Source organism: Brachyhypopomus gauderio, unplaced genomic scaffold (genome assembly GCF_052324685.1).
Source record: "Brachyhypopomus gauderio isolate BG-103 unplaced genomic scaffold, BGAUD_0.2 sc45, whole genome shotgun sequence".
NCBI classification, from domain to species: domain Eukaryota; kingdom Metazoa; phylum Chordata; class Actinopteri; order Gymnotiformes; family Hypopomidae; genus Brachyhypopomus; species Brachyhypopomus gauderio.
Window position 1 is genome coordinate 800,564 of NW_027506871.1, and position 11,937 is coordinate 812,500.

The 11,937-nt window shown below is 42.7% G+C and overlaps 1 protein-coding gene across 3 annotated transcripts in view; it reads right to left on the reverse strand.

The window, feature by feature from the left end:
* Positions 1 to 1,238: 1,238 nt before the first annotated feature.
* Positions 1,239 to 11,937, reverse strand: part of ttc39b (tetratricopeptide repeat domain 39B) — a 25,454-nt gene continuing 14,755 nt past the window's right edge. For 2 of the 3 annotated variants that reach the window (XM_076986075.1, XM_076986078.1), the window contains 7 exons: positions 11,670 to 11,831; positions 11,150 to 11,241; positions 7,242 to 7,362; positions 6,956 to 7,067; positions 6,317 to 6,434; positions 5,819 to 5,935; positions 1,239 to 4,793 (listed from right to left, as the gene is read on the reverse strand). In XM_076986075.1, the coding sequence (XP_076842190.1) occupies positions 4,697 to 4,793; positions 5,819 to 5,935; positions 6,317 to 6,434; positions 6,956 to 7,067; positions 7,242 to 7,362; positions 11,150 to 11,241; positions 11,670 to 11,831 (819 nt within the window). In that variant the 3' untranslated portion in view covers positions 1,239 to 4,696. Of the gene's footprint in view, positions 4,794 to 5,818; positions 5,980 to 6,316; positions 6,435 to 6,955; positions 7,068 to 7,241; positions 7,363 to 11,149; positions 11,242 to 11,669; positions 11,832 to 11,937 lie in introns of all 3 variants that reach the window. The other variant, XM_076986077.1, reaches the window with a different exon arrangement.

Consider the following 11,937-nt stretch of genomic DNA (forward strand, 5'->3'; position numbering starts at 1 on the left):
GCCTGCAGCCAAGACAAATCATTAGACTACAGATCAAATGTCAGCCTTACACACGCCGCCAGGAGATAGTGTGTAGAAGCCTTCAGGTGGAGATCTCCTTCAAACACTCTTGGGACACAAGGTCCATTTGACCTGAGGGTCTCTGCTGCAGCTGTCTGTGGTGTAGGGTGATTCAGGAGAATGATGATTTTATTCCAAGTTTTAGTTGACGTTTGTGGGGGAGTTTGTTAGTTTTGAAACCGTTTCCAAATCCAGCACAAACAGAATCGCCCTGTGGACTCACCTGTGGTTGGTGGACATTGTAGACATGTGACAGAGGCAACATGTGAAGGTACAGCACACAGAACCAACGAGTGGCTGGAGTTGTGAAGTTTTCAGCAAAATAAGTCAAAATAAAGGTCAGGCACACAAAACACCTCTCTCCAGTCTGATCTGGTCTTACTTGGTGAAGAGTCTCTCCTGACTGGTCTTACTTGGTAGAGAGTCTCTCCTGACTGGTCTTACTTGGTGAAGAGTCTCTCCTGACTTGTATTACTTTCTGTTCATCTAATGTCTCCCAGCTTTCCTTTTCTTTTAGTTTATAATACTTCATCCCCCACCTGAGCATACATCTGATAAAAAGGTCCTTAGAATGCTGAACCTTCCTCAGAGCACCCCTAACCCCCCAACCCTAACCCACTAACCCCCCAACCCTAACCCACTAACCCTAACCCACTAACCCCCCAACCCTAACCCACTAACCCCCCAACCCTAACCCCCCAACCCCAACCCACTAACCCCCCAACCCCAACCCACTAACCCCCCAACCCCAACCCACCAACCCTAACCCACTAACCCCCCAACCCTAACCCACTAACCCAAGACAGGAACTACATCTTATACACAAACACTCTGTCAGCTCAGTTACTCCATACACGCACTAACGTACACTCACACACGCACTAATGTACACTAACGTACACTCGCCTAAACTCACAAATTCTTCACCACTCATCAATAAATGCATAATGAGCAGAAATATTGCTAGATATTTGTTTTTAGATATTTCTAGCAGTTTATGTGTAAAACTAGGTAAACTATATGCACATGCTATTTTTTAAGAACCTTTTTAATCTAATCTTAAGTTGTGTTCATATTTTTAGACCTGTTTACCTCTCCCCTCCACAAAAACCGTTCCATATGAATGCACATGGTGTATAAACCCATATCACTGCTAACATATTGCACACAACACTGGCAAACTTTAAGATTTATTGATGAACACATGAATACAGAATACACATGAATGAGCGGAAAATATGTGTAATATCAATAAAAAACAGCAGTCTGTGCGTAGCATGAAAACAAAATCTGCACAAAATGTATAAAGACTGAATCCCACAGATGACAGTTCACCTTTATCCCTCTACTGCCACCTGCTGGAAAGTACATCTATTGTCATTGCTCCTTCTCTTTAGGCAGCACTGTACTTATGAACAGAAGAGACAATGGTGTTCCAATACCCAATGGCCAGTACGTTGTCACACTGCCCTCTGCTGGTCTATTGTGAAACTCTCTTGTTTCACAAGACTGATCAACATCTAGTACTGTAATCTCAAGACTGGACTTGTAAATAGATTTAAAAAAATAAATGTAGATTTGTAAATGTAATATTTTTAAATGTATTGTACTGGGATATTGGAGGCTTTAAAGTCAGTGGGATCTTAAGAATATAAAAATCGCATTATAACCAAGAACTGATGGTGTCTGAGCAGCACACAGAAGATGGTTGGATAAGTTTCTCTCTCCCAGTTGTCTTCGAGCAGTAGATCTTTGTTGTCACCTGATCCAATTATGTCAATTTCAATTCATTTTGCCTTAACTTAATTCCCCACAAATATCCTCTACTACACTTCTGGTCCACTGAGGCCACATCATAATTAAATGGTATAAAGAAATGCACATGTAAAGAGGGAAAAAAACTATTTTGAATACTACTATAGTTATAAGAGCACAATGGCGCCGCCTGCTGGGCAAATCCTCACAACCCGCTTAAAGCATAAAATCACGTTCAAGCACTGTATTTCCTTACCCAAGCAGGAAACGTGACTTGAAAGACATCTCGCATGTATCACATTTACATTCAAGACCTTTAATCGGCTCTATGCAACCGATTATCTGATCATCTTATAACTCAAATAAGACAAATACAAGAAAGTTGTAGAGTAGGTATTGTGTAAAGGTTGAGTAGGTTGTGTGTCTGAGGGTTTGATTTTGTGGATCAGTCATATGTTACTGGCTTAGACCTGGAAAAACAGATGGCCATGTGGCATGTCACATCAGAACATAAACAGACCAACCAATTTCATCCACCGCACCACCGACCCAAGGCATGGTCTCCCAACCCGGCCTGGCCCAGAGTAAACCCAGAGTCCAGGGACCTCAATGTGTACAACACTCTGAAGACTACAACATTTACACAGCAATAATCTCTTTAACAATGTAATCGTGAAGAAAAAAAACAAATCACAACATGTATTTGTAATTATTCAAGTTTGTACCTTGGTAGCAGAGGCTGAAGTTCTATTCAGCAAATTCAAGTTGAGCTGAAACTGAAATGAGGCTTCAGTACCAAAACTCTGTTTTAGCTGTTCACTTAAATGCAGTTTCCACACAATAGTTTAAGACACTACACGTATTATACAACCATACACAGGATGACTGACATAAATACTTGGTGAAACAACTAAACACGGTGTCTGCCTGTCTGTCTCTCTCTCTCTCTCTCTCTCACACACACAGAAATATTTGGAATTACAAATATTTTTGTCTAGGAGTATATTTACAAATGTGTACAATGTTCTTTTCACGCGATCGTTTTATTTAAATTGTCAATTTGGTCATAAAAACACAAGCTTCATGTGTATTATGTGAGATTTTGTCAAGTCATTGCACTAGGTAAAGAGTACATCTTGTCCTCATAGCACACAGAAGGCAACCGTTTGCAACTTATGGCTTAATGTGTTTGATGCAACAGCTGAGTCATGTTTGTGCTAATGTAGGCTAACGGGGGATAATGGGGAGATAGCTGAAAGCTAGCGGGAGGCTAGTGGGGAGCTAGCTGGAGGCTAACAGGAGATAGCGGGATGCTAACGGGAGATTAGCGTGGAGCTAGAGGGAGGTTAGCGGGGAGTTAGCGGGATGCTAACGGGAGATTAGCGGGGAGCTAGAGGGAGGGTAGCGGGGAGCTAGAGGGAGGCTAGCGTGGAGCTAGAGGGAGGCTAACGGGAGGTTGGCGCGGAGCTAGCCCCAGGTTAGCGGGGAGCTAGAGGGAGGTTAGCTGGGAGCTATCGGTGTAGAAGGAGACTGTCCCAAATTAACGCGAGACCGAGCACATTAATGGCGAGAATGGGCGAAGGAACATGTATATTTTGAATAGTCATATATATATATATTTTAAATACAGAATGTGTATTTCCTGAATACAGCATTTTCAATTAAATTAAAAACTAATCAAGGTAAAAGAGAATTAAACATTTCCTATTTACTAAACACCACAGATGATCAAATATGGATTAAAACCGTGTATAAGTGTATAAACACGTCCGGACCTTCTTGGTAACAACATTTAGAAGCAATGCTATCTCTGCTATGAGCCGCCTTAAAATTTCAATGTAGGCTATTAACTTTTATTTTGGTATTGTTTAATCTTACTGATTGGGGATCTGAATATACTTAATTGTTTAAAATAATCTGTAGCCTACCATTTTTTTTTTTTGTATTCCAGATTTGTGGATAACGTTCCATGATTGCAATGAACATGTGTGAATATCCCACATGTATACGCACTGCATAGTAATCAAATATTAGATTTATGAATCACATTACAGTTAACATGTGCCTTTCATTTAGGCACCTTTACATTTAAAATAAAGATATTGTTTATACCGTACATTTACTCTTAATTATTACTAATTGTTATTGCTTTTGTCTTTCATTGTCACTGACTTGCTCAGAGCTGCAGCACCAGGTTAGTACTTAGTGCTTTAACAGATTAAACCAGATGCACACACGCGCACACACACTCACACACACAATCTCACATGAAGTTCAGGAAGAATTCAGACACACCATTATCTCTGTGCAAACACAAATTTTTGGTTTAAATAAAATTGGGAGACATTGCAATCATGAAAGCCATCTTAGTTTTGGATATCAAAGAGCACACTCAGCTCTCTGATTTGTTAAATTGTAGTATGGGAAACAGCGGCATCATTCCTGTTTACTTTGAACAGTGAGAATGAATCAGATGAAATAAAACTAAACTTCAGTCCTCGGCTCGAATGAGGTATGAATGTGTGAACAAGTCATTTGTCCAAAACCTCTATATTCTAAGAGAAGCCTGTACCTTCTCCATCAGCTAACACACAGCACAGACGGTGGCTTTGGTATTGTAATGAAACTCTAATCTCTAGATTCACACAGCTCAGAATTGTACCGGGACTACCTGTTGCTATAGCTACATTAAGTTTACAGTACTACATTGATTGGTTGACCTGTTACCACAACGACTGGTGCTGGTCTGGAAGATGGGCCGTCGTATTGATTGTGTTGGAGACGAGACGTGGAGCAGAGGCGGAGCTGAGGTGGAGCAGAGGCGGAGCTGGTGACAGTTCAGTCATTTCTTTAATGTGCAGATGGTGTAGCTGTTCCGTTGCTATGGTGAACTGACTGGCGAGCCCTTAAGGCTGTTAAGTGCCGCGTGGATACGGAAATGGAGCCTGGATTCCATGGAGTAGCCCTTATAGTTCAACCTACAACCAGAAAGACAATCAGACATTAGTGTCCTTATAGTTCAACCTACAACCGCAAAGAATCAAACATTAGTGTCCTTATAGTTCAACCTACAACTGGAAAGACAATCAGACATTAGTGTCCTTGTAGTTCAACCTACAACCGAAAAGACAATCAGACATTAGTGTCTTTATAGTTCAACCTACAACCGCAAAGACAATCAGACATTAGTGTCTTTATAGTTCAACCTACAACCGCAAAGACAATCAGACAGTGTCCTTATAGTTCAACCTACAACCGCAAAGACAATCAGACAGTGTCCTTATAGTTCAACCTACAACCGCAAAGGCAATCAGACAGTGTCCTTATAGTTCAACCTACAACCGCAAAGGCAATCAGACAGTGTCCTTATAGTTCAACCTACAACCGCAAAGGCAATCAGACAGTGTCCTTATAGTTCAACCTACAACCGCAAAGGCAATCAGACAGTAGTGTCCTTATAGTTCAACCCAAAACTGCAACAAGCACAGTCAGACACAGTGATGTCATTATAGTTCAATCTACATTCAAAACACTCATTCATTCTCTTGCTCTGCGTGTGTTCTTATAGTTCTTGTTTTTACTGACACACACACACACACACAAACAACCAGCAACGCTGGTCCTGATGAGAGCTGGATCAGATTTTTGGGGATTTCCCCACGAGTTGGATCAGGTTTCTCACACAGGGAAAATCTCCAGACTGGAGTAGCACATGAAGCTGTTTTAATTGAACCAGACTAAATAACACATTTCAGAAGAAGCTTTTTATTTTAGTGCATTACTGTATGTTTTACCTATATAAACATACAGTAAATACAAAACTAAATAAGACTGCATATGGTCATTCTAAAGCAAACATCAGTATGTGTGTTAAGGACCTTATAGTAACCTTGCAAACATGCTAATGAAGCTTCTATTTCTATCCAAGTTACTGCCTTTGCTTACTCTGTCCTAGCATGGACACACACACACACAACCATTTATTTGTGGGCTGCACACTCACTTGGCATCTTCTATGTAGCGTGTTGCCTTGATAACGTCTCCCTGCAGTTTGTAGAGCAAGCCCAGCTCATAAAGGGTGAAGGGGACCAGGTAGTGATCATAACGAATACGCCTCTCACTGTAGAGACACACACACACGCCAAAACATAAATACGCCTCTCACTGTAGACACACACACACACACACACCAAAACATAAATATGCCTCTCACTGTAGACACACACACACACCAAAACATAAATATGCCTCTCACTGTAGACACACACATACAAATACGCCTCTCCCTGAGCACACACACACCAAAACATAATCATGCTTCTCTCTGTAGACACACACACACAAACACCAAACATAAAAACACCTCTCACTGTATACACACACACACACACACACACACACACCAAAAATACAAACAATATTGAAGCATGTGACTTTGGGATTACACACACACACACACACACACGCACACGCACACACACACGCACACACACACTCCCACCTGGCTAGCACTTGTGAGAAGCAGAGCTCCGCCTGCAGGAGGCGGCCCAGGTGTTTCAGACACAAACCCTTCAGCATCTGCACCAGACACTGGTCATCAGTGTGGAACTCCGACGGGCCTACACACACACACACACACACACACACACACACATACACACACACACACACACACACACACAAACAGTCTCAGGGCCCTATGATCAGTACACAGGTACTGCGCTGCTCTCTTAACAGTAATGTAATGTGCGTGAGTATCTGTGTATGTGAGGAGGTGTGTGTGTGTGTGTGTGTATGTATCTGTGTGTGTGTGTGTGCGCGTGTGTATCTGTGTGTGTGTGTATATTTGAGTATGTATCTCTGTGTGTGTGTGTGTGTGTGTGTGTGTGTATGTGTGTGTGTGTGTGTGTGTGCGTGTGTATCTGTGTGCGTGTGTATCTGTGTCTGTGTGTGTGTGTGTGTGTGTGTGTGTATATTTGAGTATGTATCTGTGTGTGTGTGTGTGTGTGCGTGTGTGTGTGTGTGTGAGTGAGTGAGTGAGAGCGAGCACGCGTGTGAGTGTGTGTGTGTGTGTGTGTGTGTAGGTGTGAGTGTGTGAGTGTGAGAGTGAGTGTGTGTGAGAGTGTGTGTGTGTACTCACTGGGATCATTACACAGGCTCCGCTCTGCTCTTTCGATGGTGATGAGTAAACTCTCTGTGGCATCTGCCCTCTTCCCAACAATAGTGAACCCATTCCACACATACATCATTTCCTGTGACAATACACCATTTCCTGTTACAATAACCACAATACAATAATATGATATTTGTTACCTTTATTAGAAGGATTGTGAAAGAGAGTGTGAGGAAGTGTGTGAGAGAGTGAAGGAGTGTGTGTGAGAGAGTGTGAGGGGGTGTGTATGAGGGAGTGTGTGTGAGGGTCTCACTAGTGCGGGGATGACGAGTTTAACAGGTGTGGAGGTGGAGTAGCGGCGAGACTTCCTCACTGCAAACTTCTCAGTGGGGATGGACTTACCAGCCAGTCTCTGCTTCAGGCCCTCCACCTGCCTACACACACACACACACACACACACACACACACACATCTGATCACCAGGGGGCTGTGGTGTGTACACACACACGTATGTATGGTATGTACACACACACACACAAACACACACACACTAGTGATCTCTAGGGGGCTGTGGTACGTACTGTACACACACACACACACTAACACACAGTTGTGATCACTAGGGGTCTGTGGTACACACATGCTCAGAGTGGTATTCTCACATACATACATTCTTTTTTCTGTCGTTCATATCCAAAATTTTAGAGAAAGTAGTTTCTTCTCAACTCTCTTCCTTCTTACAGACAGAACATGTCTTAAGAGTTATTTCAGTCTGGATTTAGAGCTCATCACAGCACTGAAACGGCACTGACTAAAGTACTAAACAATCTCTTAATATCCTCTGATAAAGGACACATTTCTTTTCTCATACTGCTAGACCTCAGTGCTGCTTTTGACACCATTGATCATAATATTCTACTTAATAGGCTGGAGACACTCATTGGCATAAGAGGTCAAGCACTCCTGGTTCAGGTCCTACCTGACAGATCGTTACCAATTTGTACTAGTAAATAACGAATGCTCAGAATGTACTAAGGTAAAATATGGTGTCCCACAAGGCTCTGTACTGGGCTCCATACTATTCACATTATATATGCTACCATAATTCGTAGGCATGGTATTAGCTTCTGTTGCTATGCAGATGATAATCAGTTGTATATATCTTCCAATCTGGATGATCTCAATACTACTCTCAGGATTGAGAACTGCGTCCAGGACATTAAAAACTGGATGGCATCTAATTGTCTTCAACTAAATTCCGATAAGATTGAGGTGCTGACTCTTGGGCCCAAAGCTGCTAGAAGCAATTGGGCTGATATTCCCCTTACCCTAGATGGCTTTTCATTAACACCTAAATCTACCGCAAAAGCTTAGGTGTCACTATTGATTCGGATCTTTCATTTGACACACACATATATGCAATGTCACTAAGGCTGCCTTTTTCCATTTACGTAATATCGGGAAGCTGAGACACTTTCTTTCATTAGCTGATGCAGAGAAGTTGGTCCATGCTTTTGTCTCATCAAGATTGGACTACTGTAATAGTCTTCTAATTGGATGCTCTAAACAGTCCATAAAGAATCTACAACTTGTACAAAATGCTGCAGCTAGAGTCCTAACTAAGGCTAGAAAATTAAATCATATTAGTCCCACTCTCACGCTATTACACTGGCTTCCGATTAAATATCAATCAATCAATCAATCAAATTTTATTTATATAGCAGTTGTTGTCACAAAGCAGCTTTACAAGTGCCGAGTCCTAGCCCCCAGTGAGCAAGCCAAGGGCGACAGTGGCAAGGAAAAACTTCAATATCGCATTTAATTAAAAATTCTTCTGTTAACCTGTAAGGCGTTAAATGGTCTTGCCCCACAATATCTGAGTGAACTCATTGCTTACTACAACCCATCTCGCCCTTTGCGCTCCCAAAATGCTGGATTTCTCTTAACCTTATACTGCAGATTCGCACACCCGGTGGCCATTTTTAACATTTTTGACATAGTTCACATTAAAACTAGATATCTCAAGTTGTACATATAGGAAAATTATCATTCATGGCTCAAACTGAAGTAGGCAGTTGGGGGAACATATTAATACACTTCAGTATCATATTCACATAATTTGGTTTATTTTAGAGCCTCTATTGCAGATGCTAATATGCCAGGAATGTCACAAATGCTGACTTGAACTTGAACATGACTGGAATGTATATTCACATAGTTATTCAAATTAGGTATCAGAAATTACAATAAATTTCGCTAGGGTCTTTTCTAACAACACAGAAAAAATGGAGCAAATCCATGCAAGCATTGAAAAGTTATTCAGCTTTATCCAAGGTATGTCAAGTGCACCACACCCATGTCTAAATATGCCACACCCAACACACACCATTAGCCAACTAAGCTAACATGCCAACAAATTCCTTACACGAAACCGAGGAGCTACGACAAACAACAATGCTGCACATATTACAGCAAGACCAGAAAATTCCAATGACTAAATTTCATGTCCAAATATGAACGTTATGATATCATATTTATGTCCAATATAGTCCGACAGCATAAGCTAGGTTACCGTAGCCAACTCCGGTAGCATCCGACACGATACAGAGTGCTGCAGCACTCAAACGCTCTAAAACTGTTTATAATCTAACGCTTAGTTAATGTTTAGTATTAGAATATATATTTTGTACAATATCGCTTATGAAAAATTATCCATTGTTACTCACAGTACGTAGAATCGCGTCGTAGCCGGTGTACCGTCTTACTTCCGGGTTGGCGAAAATTCCGAAAATTGCTCATATATTCCACACAAAGTAATCCGTTTATGTTCAAAAGTATCCACAATCCGCATAAAAACGAACAAAATAATCCATGGCTGCTTCAGTTTCGCCGAACAGTGTGTTCTGGGGAGCTTAGCTTAGGTTAGCAAAGGGTTAGCTTATGTTGCTATGCTAGCGGCCGAAATTGGAAATGAAGCGCCAGTTTCCGAGGGCTCAATTTAAAAATATACTTGACCAATCATGTCATATGAGGGCTGGCTAGCTTCGGAAGGATGTACACTATTGGTTAGAACAGCTTTCAATCACTTCTGAGGCGCCAGCTTGTCTCTGTGGGCTTATTGGTTCACCCTCCCCCCCTCCCCTTCGCACCTCGCCGTGGGAGAGGTTGTAAAACCTGTCACTCAAAGTCACTACCCCACTTTAGACCAATAAAAACCACTCAAATCAAAGCAGAACCGCTGCAGCTTTGTAATGAGGGGTCAAATCAGCGTTAAGAATGCTTCTGTGACGCTTAGGGGGCAGATTTGTCGGAGTGTCTCATTCAGGAAGCGGATTTTGGAAAATTTTGCAGTGAGGTGAGCAAGCTTTTTAAGGTACTTAACCACAACGGATCTACGCTGTTAAGGTCTTAAATTAAAGCCTTATTAGTAAACGATTTTTAGGTGACAAAACATTAAGACATTTCACAACATAAATATGTTTTGTAAACGGATATGTCGGGAGACCCCCCCGCGGGGTGCACTTTTGTGGTCAACTTCAAAGCCGGATATCTCGCGATCGGCTGCACGTAGACGGCTGAAACTCGGTAGGCATGTAGATGGGATAGGAAATTTTGATTTAAGCGCTTTTGTTCGGAGATTCATTAATGTTTAATATGTTTTATATCGCCGTAAAGGAGCTGGGCCCGCCGGCGGGCCCACTAGGGGGCGCTTCTGCATAATATTTGTAAGACTACAGCCGGAGGCAGAGCTTTCTCTTTTAAAGCCCCCCAATTATGGAATAGCCTTCCAGCTCCAATCCGAGATTCTGACACAGTTCCAATCTTTAAATCTAGACTTAAGACTCACCTATTTAATCAAGCCTTCAGCTAAAATTCCCCTTGTAAGGTGTGGGGCTTGGGGGCTCCCAGACGTTGAGATTTCTGGTAATCTGAGATGTTGATGCTGTCATCTAGCCATGTCATGTGATCACTCTAGTGACAATGATTTGGGTGTAAAGCAATGTCTCAGTGAGCCCTCATGCCTGTAGTCACCTCTGAACCTCTCCCTTTAGTTATGCTGCTATAGATTAGTCTGCCGGAGCCACATGCTCATCATTGGCACGTGAGCTATGTACATTGTATGATGTTGACATCCACACACTCAGTCTGTGGGGTGTGGGGTGTTCTCACCTGAATAACTCCTCCCATCTGCTGTACTGGGGCGGGTGGGGGTGTTCTCACCTGAATAACTCCACCACGTTCTCTCCAGTCTTCTCCACCTCTTCCTCACTCATCATGCTGAGGATGGCGGCTTTCTGGTACATGTAGATGGCCTGGAACGGGAAACCCACAACACACACCACGCTTGAAACACACACCACACCTGAAACACACACCAGGTTTATCTGTCTGTATACGTGTATGTGCATGTAAGGGTATCTGTGTATGTGGGCATATGTGTTTGTGCATATGTGTGTGTGTGTGCACATGTGTGCGTGTCAGCGTATCTCTGTGTGTGTGTCTGTGTGTGTGTATCTGTGTGTGTGTATCTGTGTATGTGAGGAGGTGTGTGTGTGTGTGTGTGTATGTATCTGTGTGTGTGCGCGTGTGTATCTGTGTGTGTGTGTATATTTGAGTATGTATCTGTGTGTGTGTGTGTGTGTGTGTGTGTACCCTAGACCAGCGGCTCTCTCTACTCAGCAGCTGGGCCTACTGGTATCCGTGTGTGTGTGTGTGTGTGTGTGTGTGTGTGTGTGTGTACCCTAGACCAGCGGCTCTCTCTACTCAGCAGCTGGGCGTACTGGTAGGCCTCGCTCCACTGCTGCTGGAAGGAGTGACACCACATGAGCTCCCAGTAACACAGATGGTGTATCTGTTTCCACTCCTGCTGGGAGACGATACACTCCTGAAACTTCAGCTGGGCCTGGGGGTGGAGGGAGGGAGAGAGAGAGGGAGAGAGAGAGGGAGAGAGGGAGGGAGGGAGAGAGAGAGAGAATTCAGTGCCCCAAATTTCAGAAACTTTGACATTA